Here is a 15,006-nt window from a genome sequence, read left to right as displayed (position 1 = left end):
GCACATTTGGGCAGACTTGATACAACATTTTGAACATAAATGCAATGGTTCATCGGATCAGTCTAAAACTTTGCACATACACTGCTGCCATCTAGTGTCCAAAATCAAAATTGAGCCTAACCTGGAATAATACATTGTGACCTTTCTCTTGCATTTCAAAGATAATGGAACAAAAAACACAAAGAAACACGTATTATCTTTTACCAGATCTAATGTGTTATATTCTCCTACATTAATTTAACATTTTCACAAACTTCAAAGTGTTTAAAATGGTATCAATAATATGCATATCCTTGCTTCAGGTCCTGAGCTACAGGCAGTTAGATTTCGGTATGTAATTCTAGGCGATCATTTAAAAAAAATATGTATTCGATGTTTCTGTATTCCTATTGGTTGGTTGAATTTACAATAAGGTGTTATGCCATGAGTCATGCTTGCAGATAGGGGGAGATGGCGAAAATACATTCTTCCCAGTCTGATATTGACATGCAAGCATGTAGGTCACCTTCTGAAATAACGTATTCTACAATGTGTACGAGTCCACTACGTACATGTCCTGATGTGTATACAGTGCCTTCAGAAATTATTCACGCCCCTTGACTTTTTCCACATACTCTTGTGTTGCAGATGGAATTTAAAATTGTCGCTGGCCTACACACAATAATGCCCCATAATGTCAAAGTGGAATTATGTTTTTCGAGAAGGAAGCCTGGACAAAAAATTTAAAATTCCAAAACATGCATCCTGTTTGCTAAAAGGCACTAAAGTAATACTTCAAAAGATGTTAAGCAGTTAAGTTTTTGTCCTGAAAGCGAAGTGTTATGTTTGGGGCAAATCCAATACAACACATTACTGAGTGCCACTCTCCATATTTTTATTCATAGTGTTGGCTGCATCATGTTATGGGTATGCTTGTAATTGTTAGGGACTGGGAAGTTTTTCAGGATAGAACATGTACAGAATGGAGCTAAGCACAGGCAAAATCCTAGAGGAAAACCTGGTTCAGTCTGCTTTCTACTAGACAATGGGAGATGAATTCACCTTTCAGTAGGACAATAACCTAAAACACAAGGCCAAATCTACACTGGAATTGCTTACCAAGAGGACAGTGAATGTTCCTGAGTGGCTTAGTTACAGTGTTGACTTAAGTCTGCTTGAAAATCTATGGAAAGACCTGAAAATGGTTGTCTAGCAATGATCAACAACCAATTTGACAGAGGTGGAATGTTGCACAATCCAGGTGTGGAAATCTCTTAGAGACTTACCCAGAAAGACTCACAGCTGTAATCACTGCCAAAGGTGATTCTAACAACAACAATACTTATCTAATCAAAATATATTAGTGTTTTATACTTCATAAATCTTTTACAAATGTTAGAATTTTTCTTCCACATTTTTCTCCCAAATTCTTCCACATTTTCTACCACATTAGAATATTTTGTGAGGATTGTTGACAAAGAATGACAATTAAATCCATTTGAATCCCACTTTGTAAGGCAACAAACTTTGGAAAAAGTCAAGCAGTGTGAATACTTTATGAAGGAATATGTGTACAGTACCTGTTAGATATTGGGAGCATCTTGGGATGTGCTTTTGCATGTTATTTCTGTAAGAGTGAGTTAGCTAGCATGCTCAAGATGGTAATGGTCACATTAGTCCCTGCTAAATCATAGTCATTTCCATGCTAACAGACAAACCATGAAACTACAGCCATCAACATACTGTTGACCTGCACATCTAATGTGATTCCTTGTGTCTATCATCAGGTACTTACATTTAATGTATTTTGTACTCTTTTTGTCATGGTTATGTTTGATTACAAAATACCCATTCTGATATTGACATGGAAGCGATGGATCGCAAATCTACAGCCATCAACATACTGTTGTCTTGCACATCTAATGGGCAACCCTTGTGTCTATCCTCAGAACAAACACCAATCAACTTGGCCCGCTGGCTGGGTATTCCTTTCTTTAAAATCACAACACAAGAGAGTTACGATACATGATCACATATATTACACTTGTGCCGAGACCAGTCTTCTTGTCTACGCTGGACATCTGTTACACCCGTGGTCAGGTTAACACTGAGACCCGTGGTCAGGTTAACACTGAGACCCGTGGTCAGGTTAACACAGACATGGTCAGGTTAACACTGAGAACCATGGTCAGGTTAACACTGAGACCCGTGGTCAGGTTAACACTGAGACCTGTGGTACGGTTAACACTGAGACCCGTGGTCAGGTTAACACTGAGACCTGTGGTACGGTTAACACAGAGACCCGTGGTCAGGTTAACACAGAGACCCGTGGTCAGGTTAACACTGAGACCCGTGGTCAGGTTAACACTGAGACCCGTGGTCAGGTTAACACTGAGACCCGTGGTCAGGTTAACACAGACATGGTCAGGTTAACACAGACCCGTGGTCAGGTTAACACAGAGTCCCGTGGTCAGGTTAACACTGAGACCCGTGGTCAGGTTAACACTGAGACCCGTGGTCAGGTTAACACTGAGACCCGTGGTCAGGTTAACACAGACATGGTCAGGTTAACACTGAGACCCGTGGTCAGGTTAACACTGAGACCCGTGGTCAGGTTAACACAGAGACCCGTGGTCAGGTTAACACAGACATGATCAGGTTAACACTGAGACCTGTGGTCAGGTTAACACTGAGACCCGTGGTCAGGTTAACACTGAGACCCGTGGTCAGGTTAACACAGAGACCCGTGGTCAGGTTAACACAGCAACCCATGGTCAGGTTAACACAGACATGATCAGGTTAACACTGAGACCCATGGCCAGCCCGCTGGCATAGACGTCAGTTCACCGTCTTTTTTTGTTGCCAACTAACGTGAAATCAGATTGACATTGGATTTAGGTTGGGTAAAAATAGATACACTGATGACATTTTGCAAATCCAATCAGTTTTTTTACATTGATTCAACATCATCACATTACATTTTTTGGGTTGAAATTATGTGGAAACAACATTGATTCAAACAGTTTTTGCCCAGTGGGAGGTTAACACAGATAACCGTGGCCAGGTTAACACAGAGAGAGAACCATGGTCAGTTTAACATAGAGACCCATGGCTGGTCAGGTTAACACAAAGACCATGGCTGGTCAGGTTAACATAGAGACCATGGCTGGTCAGGTTAACATAGAGACCATGGCTGGTCAGGTTAACACGGAGACCATAGCTGGTCAGGTTAACATAGAGACCATGGCTGGTCAGGTTAACACAGAGACCATGGCTGGTCAGGTTAACACAGAGACCATGGCTGGTCAGGTTAACATAGAGACCATGGCTGGTCAGGTTAACACAGAGACCATGGCTGGTCAGGTTAACACAGAGACCATGGCTGGTCAGGTTAACACAAAGACCATAGCTGGTCAGGTTAACACAGAGACCATGGCTGGTCAGGTTAACACAGAGACCATGGCTGGTCAGGTTAACACAAAGACCATGGCTGGTCAGGTTAACACAAAGACCATGGCTGGTCAGGTTAACACAGAGACCATGGCTGGTCAGGTTAACACAAAGACCATGGCTGGTCAGGTTAACACAAAGACCATGGCTGGTCAGGTTAACACAAAGACCATGGCTGGTCAGGTTAACACAGAGACCATGGCTGGTCAGGTTAACACAAAGACCATGGCTGGTCAGGTTAACATAGAGACCATGGCTGGTCAGGTTAACACAAAGACCATGGCTGGTCAGGTTAACACAGAGACCATGGCTGGTCAGGTTAACACGGAGACCATAGCTGGTCAGGTTAACATAGAGACCATGGCTGGTCAGGTTAACATAGAGACCATGGCTGGTCAGGTTAACATAGAGACCATGGCTGGTCAGGTTAACACAGAGACCATGGCTGGTCAGGTTAACATAGAGACCATGGCTGGTCAGGTTAACACAGAGACCATGGCTGGTCAGGTTAACACAGAGACCATGGCTGGTCAGGTTAACACAGAGACCATGGCTGGTCAGGTTAACACAGAGACCATGGCTGGTCAGGTTAACACAACGACCATGGCTGGTCAGGTTAACACAAAGACCATAGCTGGTCAGGTTAACACAGAGACCATGGCTGGTCAGGTTAACACAGAGACCATGGCTGGTCAGGTTAACACAAAGACCATGGCTGGTCAGGTTAACACAAAGACCATGGCTGGTCAGGTTAACACAAAGACCATAGCTGGTCAGGTTAACACAGATACCATGGCTGGTCAGGTTAACATAGAGACCATGGCTGGTCAGGTTAACACAGAAACCATGGCTGGTCAGGTTAACACAAAGACCATAGCTGGTCAGGTTAACACGGAGACCATGGCTGGTCAGGTTAACACAAAGACCATGGCTGGTCAGGTTAACACAGAGACCATGGCTGGTCAGGTTAACACAAAGACCATGGCTGGTCAGGTTAACACAAAGACCATGGCTGGTCAGGTTAACACAAAGACCATGGCTGGTCAGGTTAACACAGAGACCATGGCTGGTCAGGTTAACACAAAGACCATGGCTGGTCAGGTTAACACAAAGACCATGGCTGGTCAGGTTAAAACAGAGAATAATGGCCAGGTTAAAACAGAGAATAATGGCCAGGTTAAAACAGAGAATAATGGCCAGGTTTAAACATAGAACAATAGCCAAGTTAACACAGAGTACTCAGGCCAGGTTAACACAAAGACCCATGGTTGGCCAGGTTAACACAGAGACCCAGGTTAATTACACAGAGACAGAGACCCAGTCCAGGTTACCAGCATCATTCCAGCTGGCAGTGAGTCAGCACTGCACTGGCAGAAAGTCTTGTTTCATGCGGCTCACAAACCTTTGTCGCAAATGGCCTCCAGGAGATGAAACAACATGGCTTAATAAGGTGTTAAATTGGACATGATCGTTAGACAGAAGGCTAATTTTATGCAACCTCTTATTGCTTCTTCTCCATCTTCATTAATCTGGCCATTTGTTTTTGCTCCTTGGTTGCAAGAAAATGGATGGTTGGAGGAGGACGGTGAGTGGGAAAGAGTGAACAGGAGAGTTAGAGAGCTAAGAATATTGAATATGGTACAGAAATCGGATCTTGTTGGTGTGATTTTATACTATTGTTACTTCTGACATTTGCTTAGAGCAATTCTCATAAAGCAAGCAAGTTATTGAGGAGTTTTCAGAGCTGAGAAATGCTTGATTAAAGCAATATACAAAAGGCCAGGAGGATTTGCCTACAATTTGCATACAGCCTGAGGCTCAGGTGTTGAAAAGTCTACTAGATACAATATACAATATATGTCAGTCTCCTATATTGGTGCCCAATATCCCTTAATAGCCCGTAGATTGGGACAGATATTTTAGGGGAACAAAGAAATAGAATCGTCGGCAAAAAGCCATGTTATTGAGGAGAAATATAGTTTTTTTTTAAACATTTTCATACATAAAATCTCCATTCCCTAGGCACTTTTGAAGCCTTTCATACATTGTAGTTGACAAAGACGAGGGTCAACAGAGATGTACGTGACAGTGTATATTGTTATGATGCCATAATAAGCCTTCTCCTTTTGTCAGCTCCAGTGTTTTTATTTCTCCATGTGTCTCTTTCTCTGTGTTTTTGCAGGTTGGATAGTGGCAAAAGTGTAAGGGACAACTAGAACCAAGCTAAATTGATGGATGTTTTTCAAGAACCCAACTTTTCTGTGCTGGCTCCAAACCTGGAACAGATCAACAAAGAGGATGAGAATGGTAAAGACATTTCATACTTGAATTTTAAAAATGATGGACACACCAAGATGTAATTCCTCACCCCTGTATATCAACACTTCATACTGTATGTTTTAGCATTTTAACATGTTTCTATTAAGGAACAGAGGGAATGCTGTCACATTACCACAGTACATGATGTCCTGCTGGTTACAAGGAGGCACAGAGTTCTTATGCTATGCATTGTTTTCACCTCCTCTGCTATTGAGTTTGCCTGTTACCTTCACAGAACTGAAAGGCAAGAAGCCCCAGCCTTGATATTTAGTGACCTTAACCTTTGCTGCATCTGAATGGATGAGCAATGTTTCAGTGCTCAGAAACGTTCCAATGTGTGGAATGTTTTCCTCCATTTTTTACTTCTGAAAGTACTTATCATCCTTTCCCACCCCTAATGATCCTGAATGTCAAAGGGGGAAGACCACTCACAAAGAGCAGGGGAAAGGTTATTACGTTTGTCATTCCTTCCATGTATCCTTTAAATACATGAACCAGAGTAATAGAAGAGGCAGTGCAGAGGCCTTATTTAAGAGTGAAAAATAGACTAATGGTGTATTTCCACTATAATTGTCCCATTACTTTCTATTGGGTATTTTATTCTCAGTGTATTCTTATCACAAATTATAAAGCACAAGAAACACAATGATGAGAAAATTATGAGCATTTCATTTTCCTCAATAAAAAGCAGAATTCACCTTTTCAGCTTGAATTAGCTATATTATTCCTTGTCTTTGTACAAAATGATTACTTTGTGCAGCCTGTTAAAAAAAAACGACCTGTACATTTTATCAACTGTAAGAGAGGCTAGGAACATACATTGAGCTGAAAATGAAAAATTATTAAAGATAGGAAATAGTAGAGTATATTAAAATGTCCTCTCATATAGGACAGTATATTAAAGTACTCTCACATTGTCCATCAGTGAGTTCACTGGTGAATTAGTTATTATCTGATATCATCTCTCTGTTCTGCTCTACAGAATCACACATCCAGGACAGTAATCTGCAGCCAGACAGCACCGCCATCTCACCTACAGCCAATCAACCAAAAGGAGGCCATGAGAGTGAGAGGACCTCACTGAACCCATTCTCACCCCTCAGCCCAACAGAGACCTCTGAGCCCAGCATCACCACCACTACCACTGATGAATCCTCTTCTATCCATGCCATCTCCCACACGTCCTCTTGCACAACAAAAGAGGTGAGTCCCTGGGCTCTTCCAGAGGACTGTAGTAACAAAGCAGCTTTCACAATAATGGAGGTAGGGAGTGTATCAGCCCTGTCTGGAGGGGACTGCCTCATGCCACAAAGCCGCACATGCCTGGGCTGTTTCATCGAGACCAAGGATGCTACAGAGCCTGAGCCAGGGCTGGACCTGGGCCGGGACTACGACCCCTGTCCTGTCTCCTGTCCTGACATGGCCATGCAGTGCATGAGTTCTGGGGATGGAATCCGCTACGGGGATCAGCTGCTCTCAGACCAGCTCCTCAGCTACCCAGAGCACAAGATCAGGGCAGAGGAGAAGACAGATGATGAGAAGTCAGCGGAGGACAGCGACTCGGAGGACGCCACGTCGAAGAGTATCTATGAAGGCCTGCTCCTGGACAAGTGCAATGGTGAGGAGGCTCTACTGGCCAACTCCAGCCAGGACTGGGGCTGCTTTGAGTCCTTTATCAGCGAGAGTAAGATCGAGCTGCTGGACCTCTGCTCTAAGAACGAGCTCTCTGTCAACCTCTTCTCAGAAGAGGACGTAGACAACTACATGTTTGATGATGAGGACGAGGACTCCACCCTGGGCAGTGACGTGTGCTCGCTGAAGATCCGCTACGAGTCCTTCCAGGACAACGTCCGAGAAAAGACCAACCCCATTCAGGAGGAAACCCAGTTCAACTTCTTCCCAAGTGTCGTGGCCAAAAAGGAAGGTGAGGGAACAGTGAAGAAGGGAGCTGAAGGGGCACAGGTGAAGGGAGAGATAGTTGAAGTCTGGGCAGCTGGAGAAAAGGTTGACAAAAACAACAGCAGCAGCTCTGCTGAGGTGACACCGAATGTCAGTCCAGAGAGCAGCTACCTGTTTGACTTCAACAATTCCACAGTGGACTCTGGAGAGTACAGCGATGACAGCTCCTGTACTGGATCCTCCCTTGACACCTGCCAGACCAAACAGAAACACTGCTTCCTCTCCAGGGAGAACTCCAGCTCCTCCAGCCAGCTGAGCTATGGGCTGAGGTCCAAGAGGAAAGTCAGATACAGCGACGACTATCTGTACGACGTGGATTCTATCGAGAGCGAGAGGAACACAGAGAAAAAAGACAAGGAGACGGTGGGTGCAAAAAAAGAGGAGGATGACGACTGGTGTCCAAAGAAGAGGAGAAAATCCTCACGAAAAGAGCCTCCGGTGATAATCAAATACATCATCATAAACCGATTTAAAGGGGAGAAGCACATGTTATTAAAGCTGGGAAAAATTGACACATCAGAGACAACAGTAAGCTTAAGTAAGGACTTAGTTCATAAGTACCAGAGAATGGCTCCTCTGAAAGACTACTGGCAAAAGAGGCGCCAGGAAATGCAGGAGCAGCGCATGCTGGCTGCTGGTGATAAAAACACATTTCCAAATGGCTGCAGGCGTTCCCTTAATTCGAGCCTGACAAAAAGAAAATACAGGATTGCAAATAGAGTCCGGATTCAAAGAATTCACGCTGTAAAGCTCTCGCCAAACCTCACCGATCACAAGCAAGAGGTGGGCGCAGCTGAGAATGAAGCTGCCTGTACAGATATGGAATCTATAACAACAACGACCTCTGACTGTGCTGCTAGATTAGACCAAGGCAGTGTGACAGGAAAAAGCAGATCGCTAGAGAGGGAGGGGAAAAGACTTGGGAATAAGACTGTGCAAATAAAGAAATTTAAAAGCGAGGCCAGACTGAGGTTGAAAAAAATGAACGAGGCTCAGCGGGAGGATGGTAAAACTGTGATACAGCTACAAGAGGTTGGCCCACTATCCCCAAATCAGCACCCTGACATAGTTTACTCCACTGCAGGCAGCCCCCAGCTTTGTGATGACTCCACTGTCAGTGTCGACCCCAATGAAAAGTCCCCTTTTACACCAGCCCCCTGCTCCCCTTCCAGTACAATGACCCATCCTGTAAATGTGAATAGTGGTCTACATGTCATCCCTGGAGGCTACCTGCAGACATTACTAGAGGCCTCTGACTCATCCAGTAACACTGGGCTGACATATTACTCACAGCAGCATCAGCAGCATCCCCGACAGCAGTTTCCTCATGGCCTCTCCCAGGAGGAGAATCCATTCACTAACCTACAGCTGGCCCAGAGCTGTGTTCTATCCCCACCCTCAGAGTCTGAGCTCCAACAATCTCCTTCTAACTGCTCCAATCAAATGGAGCCAAACTTCACTCACACATCATGGCAGTCTGAAGGTAAACATTTATCATTTACACCTGATATTAAACCTGAACCTTCTGTCTTTTCCAGCACCATTTCTTTGCCAATGACAAACAACTTGCCGTTGTCAGGATATAGTCAAGTCAATGTAGATGGCAACAGACTGCTGTATGATAAGGCATATTTACCTGAGGGGCCACCAGGACTAGACTCAGGCCTACAAGTCAGCCTGTCAGCTGAAGAGGAACAGGTGCAGTTCCATAGAGTCACTCTAAACACAGAGAACGGCAGGCTGGCCAGCTATGACTCTATGAGTTCACTGTCTGCCACCTCCAGCAACTACAGCTCTATGAGTCTCAAGTCCTGTGAAAAGGAGAGTGAAGAGGATGTGAACGAGAACTTCCTGGCCCACTGCAGTCCCAAACTGGTGATCCAGCAAAGTACCGATGAAATCACTCCCCTCAGGGAGTCTACAGACCTACTGGACATCTCCAACTTCACCCCCGATAAGTTCAGGCACTCGCCGTTGTCAGAGATGTCGCCACCCGACACACCAAATCTCTCCCCACAGGTGATGGGGACAGAAATGAGGGAAAGCCTAGGAAAGGCCAGGGAGTTTCAGGGAGAGACAGGAGACATGACTCTCTCAACTACACCTGATGGGACTAAGTGGGACTGTAATGTCCTGCCAACACAAAACCATGATGGCAGAGCGATAAACAATCATCAGTTCCAGTTCCATACTTTCAATGATAATGACGGCACATGTAAGGTTGATGGCCCCAACGTCTTTGATGAGCAGCCCGAATCCATCGGAGGTCGAATTAAAGGTCCCAAGTCAAAAAGGAAAACAACCAGTAAACAGAAAACCAAGGCTCCAAGGGCCCCCAAGACAGAGAAGAACAAAGCCCCTAGACAGAATTCTAGTTCATCCAAAAAGCTAAAAGCCCTGCTTGATGCAAAGGCAAATGCAAAAGGTGAAGAAAGTGAAGGCCTTGCTGGACTGTCAGAAGACTGGCCTTTACTGGAGGAGCATGGTGGGGGCTGGGCAGACGGCAACAACAACAGTCCTGTGGATGACGACCAGCGAGAGTTTGAAGAGCCCTCCAACATCCTGTCCAACATAGCCTCTGGGATGGCAGAGGTCCAGAGGTTTATGAAGGTGTCAATCGAGCCACTGTGGGACCCCATGTCTGGACTCTGTCAGCCTCCAGATGCCAACAGCCTTAAAACTAAGACACTTAAAATCCTGGCGGGAACAACAGCTAATGTCAGGAAAAAGGGTGGTTATACCACCTCCCCTGTGGCAGGACGGGGCAGGAAGGCAACGGGCATGGGAGCCAAAAACCAAGCCAAGTTAATTCCTTCAAACCCCTTCTTCCCCCCTCTCATGCTGGACTGCAACATGTTTAACAAGTCCAGCCTCGGTATACCTGGCATCTGTGGACCCGCACACAAGAAAATGTACCGTCACAAAACCGGTGCAAAATTTGCTCGAGACGAAAACAATACAGGGAAGCGGGACTCGAGCAAGAACGTAGCTCTGATGGCCTCTTATGAGAAACTGAGGTAATATTTTGTACCGGTGGCTGCAAAATATGTCCCACTCACTCTATTTCCTCCTGCCCCTTGCTCAGTTCCCTGGGTTCCCTTACTGCTCTCCCTTTTTGACTTAAATCCAAGTGTTGCATGGCAAAGACATTAACCTTGACTACCCCACCTGCTTATTTTACCCTAAATAGAGCCGAAATAACTTGCATGTAAGATTTGATTTGTTCCTGAGAAGCTACCTATTGAGTGATTGATTGTCTTCAGCTTGACTGGGTTTTCAAACTACCGTGGCTCCATTTTGTTTCTGACTGCTGCTTGATTCACCTTTCTTGGTCTTTAGATTGTTTTGTTTTTTGTTACTTTAGGTTTGACTTTTGTATAATAAGAAAGATTGCCTTGAAACTGCTTTGAAAATATTTTTTTGTGATACTTAGTGGTTTGCTTTGTGTTTTTATTTCTCCATTTCAGCAGAACAACTTGCCCCATCTTAATAATGTCAAAATTCTGTCTGTGGCGCTCCACAAAATAAAATCCCAGTTCAAAGGTTGTCCGTCCTTACATTCAGACAGTGGTTTTCTTCAGTGTAAGAAGAGAGAGTGGAGTGAGTCATAAGTGAACAGTTACAGTAGGCCTATCCTATCATTACTGATATCACCCTGCCATTCTAGTTGTGGATGTTTCGCTGGTGTTGGAGAACTGTATCACTGTTCTGCTGGGAACCAGACTTTTCAGAATGAAAAAAGGGACTCTTTTTGTATTAACAATAAGACAAATTTATCAAACTGTCCTAATTGTATTAATATCTTTAAATGGTATTATTTGTCATTGGCTTATTGCCATGGTTTGGGGAGAGTTGGTGGGAGGGTAAGTGGAGTAAGTACCCAAAATTGCAATTTGTTAATGCTATTGTACAGAGACATATGCACTATTTGCAGAATATGACAATAATTATAATGTTGAAAATGGAATTAATGTGCCAAACGTTGATCAAGTACCTGTATAAACATTTTCTATCTGTATGTATATTGGCTGTTTCATGTTCTTTTTGTTACGGTTGTGCGGTGGGGGTTCTGGACTATGGTGGCCGGTCGACATTCCAGAGATCTTACACTTGGGATCTATTCCGTTTGCCAAGCACCTGCAGCTGACAGTGATACACATTTTACCAAAATGCAAATGACTGTCTTTTCTTTCATACATTCTTCTGAAATGATTGCCATCTGAACTCAAAATCAACAGCCAGCATGGAGATACAGAGAAGGGGATTAAATATGCTCTAACAGGTTAATTAAATCGAGATCATCGGACTACAAGGTTCTATCTGCATTTTTGTAAAAATGTAGTTATTGGCATAGCCTTGATCTGTTCAATGTTCTCTACCTATATAGTACTGTAAATACACCAATTCATGTTGTTAAGTTCAAAAGAATAGAAGATAAATATTGCTGACACCATTGAAACCAACGAGGGTTCGGAACTTTAAAGCCAATTATCTCAGAATCATATTTTTGCAGATAGAACCTTATAGTCCCAAGCGCTCAAAATCTTGAGGTTTGCATTTGTACTATACTCAAGATTAACACACAGATTCATGTAATCTCATGCATTCACCTACCACTGCACCAACATGGAGCTCTATATTAGATTTCTACAATTTATTTCAATTGACATAAATTGATATTATCCATCAGAGCTCAATATTTATTGTGAAGACCTTTGTCTCTCGCAACCCCCCTTCCCCTCCATCTTCTCCAAGTTGCCAGGCTAGTCATTTAGATGTGGGATCACGACAAGTGTCACCATCAGGTGATGTGGAGTAGACTGCCTTATATCATCCCTGCCCATTGTCAATTGAATGTACTGTACTTCCTCTCCAACAAGAGTTGTATATGATGTACCACTGTTGAGCTGCCTGTGAAAGGTGCTTGAAAGCAAATTCATTTACAGGTCATTGAAAAAAGGATGAAGAAATCCTCTGTGCCCTATTTATGAATGTATTAGATACTGTTATGTTTGATGTAGCCTAATTCTGCCATGATTTTGACATGAATTGAAATTATGTTTTGCCTTTTTTTTGTTGAAAAGAATATTGAGCTTTATAAATATTGTCAGAGTTGTTGTCAGAGGGATTCCAGAAGAACTCTTGACGTCCTCGATGAATCTTGTATATTTTTCAGTGTGCCGATTTGTAAAATATTTTCTAAGTGTATATTTTTCTTAGAAAGTGCTGTGAAGTATTTGTGAGTGTGGATACTCTTTTTTCACCTTTACAGGCAGTGAAAGGGATGCATAATGACATGCCTCTGGTTTTAAAAACCAAAATAACAAACATGACAACAAAAAAACTCCAAAAAAGAAGAGGGTAAAACACTGGGAAAAAAGTTGTAACATTTTGTTGGAAGTTTTGTAATCAGACCAATCTTGTTGTGGGAGTATAGTGCTACTGTGTAAAAAGTATGATAAAACAAAAAGAAAAACTGAAATAAAGACATGTTTGTGATTTTATTGCTGTTTTATAGATTTTCATGTAAATCATTCTAGTATTATTTTGTTTTGTTGTAACTGTTGCAAAGGTTTAAATATTTGTGGACAAGCCTGTATGGTGACAATGTAATATTGGTAACTTGCTGAGTTTTGTAATAATGTTTATGGAATAAATATAAAATAAAAATTAGCTTTTGATTGCTGCTTTCAGATGAGGTCTCCATTTTCTTCAATGTAGGGACTGTATTGACCTCTTCCTGAAAATGTATACAGTCCTTATGTTGCATGTATCTTGAAGATTTCAAGAAATGTTAAAATATTTATTGTAGTCTGTGCATGTGTTTGCATGTCTGAAAATAGATTCATTCCCAGGACTCCACAAAATGCTAAACATGTTACTTCATATAATTTTTTTTCTTCTGATATTTGCTTTGATGAATAGGCACATGTTTAGAGAGACTACAATCTATCTACTCCAGTGGCATATATTCATGGATGGCTTCCCCAAAAATTTACAACAACACAAAAAAAACATATAAAATATTTTCTCTCTCTTGTGTTTCATTATTTTCCTTCAATTCACAAGAGGTTGAATGTGTCTCACCGGAGAAAGCATCTGAGCGTGCAAAACAGCTCCCCTCTGTTTCTGTATGTGTAGCCCATCTAGCTGATGATGTCTGGTCATTGAATGCAAGGGAAGCAAGTGAGAATTTGGCCTCCCTTGATAGAAAAATGTATAAAATAATAGCCAATCAACGAACTGAGTGAACTCAACTGTGAATGGTCCTAGTGCACCAAAAAAAAAGTGTCACAGGAAGCCAGTTTGGATTTGGCTTCACACCAATTACATCACATCAATAGCCAAAAGTCATAGACAGAAATGTTGTTGTGTTGTTGTCCTCTGGTGACTAGCTAGCTAGCTAAAATTGACCCTGTCCTAAATTAGCCATGGATGGAGATAAGGATTTGAACTTGTGGTTTTACTTAATTCTCCGTACTGGCCAATGATTACAATGGCGATTCTGATCCATGAAAGAGAGGAGGATGGCAATGGCATTATGTATGTTTTCTACTAACATACATAAACACACACACACACACAGAAATCAGTACCATGGAAAGCCACCTGATATTTAGTTTACATTGATTGGACTACATTGTTGTTTTTGGAATCTTTTAGTTGTCACTGAATTAGATTAAGCATAGGTAATTTGATGATGTTGACATGTTTAAGTTGAAATGATCCTGGAATAGTGGAGGCAGCTCTTGATTTCTTGGCGACTTGCAGCAACTCCGGTGTTCTAAATCAATAGTTGTTTAGTAGTGCTGGAAACATCAACTTCATTGACCAACTGTTTATTACATGCAATATGCTTTGTGGACTCCACCGGACAGAGGTTGATCTCTGGTTTTGTGATGAAACAAAGGTGTGGTTGAATTTGTTCTGCCACTGAGTCTTCTTATTGTCTCGGCCTTAGGCCTCTATATCACGGTGGCAACGAGGTATAAGAATTAACAGGTTATAGAGCAAACAACACAATTATCACAACACTTATGTTGTAATATGGCTTTTTTCCCTGGCTTGGCTTCCCTAGTGATTTTACCCACGCACCAATCTACTCTAGATTCTAGAAGTCTTGCATGGACCGGTCAAACTAGTGGCCTAATTATCATCAAGTTTTAGTGAAAACTGTTTAGTCTGAATTATCTGGATAAATTAGTAGGCCAGACAATTTTTAAATCATTTATGGCGTAAACTATTCCTATGTTATGTTTAGTGGTTTGGCACAAGGAAGTGCAACTGATAGAGCTCTTA

At 42.6% G+C, this 15,006-nt stretch overlaps 1 protein-coding gene across 1 annotated transcript in view; it reads left to right on the top strand.

The window, feature by feature from the left end:
• LOC109892666 (neurite extension and migration factor) overlaps positions 1-13,080 on the top strand; it is a 72,896-nt gene extending 59,816 nt beyond the window's left edge. Inside the window, exons 2-3 of the mRNA XM_020485371.2 lie at positions 5,612-5,736; positions 6,731-13,080. Coding sequence (XP_020340960.1) covers positions 5,661-5,736; positions 6,731-10,728 — 4,074 coding nt within the window. The 5' untranslated portion in view covers positions 5,612-5,660 and the 3' untranslated portion in view covers positions 10,729-13,080. The remainder of the gene's footprint in view (positions 1-5,611; positions 5,737-6,730) is intronic.
• Positions 13,081-15,006: the final 1,926 nt, after the last annotated feature.

This window comes from Oncorhynchus kisutch, linkage group LG6 (genome assembly GCF_002021735.2).
Source record: "Oncorhynchus kisutch isolate 150728-3 linkage group LG6, Okis_V2, whole genome shotgun sequence".
In the NCBI taxonomy this organism is placed as follows: domain Eukaryota; kingdom Metazoa; phylum Chordata; class Actinopteri; order Salmoniformes; family Salmonidae; genus Oncorhynchus; species Oncorhynchus kisutch.
The sequence above is the reverse complement of the archived record's forward strand: the minus strand, read 5'-3'. Positions and strand labels throughout refer to the sequence as shown.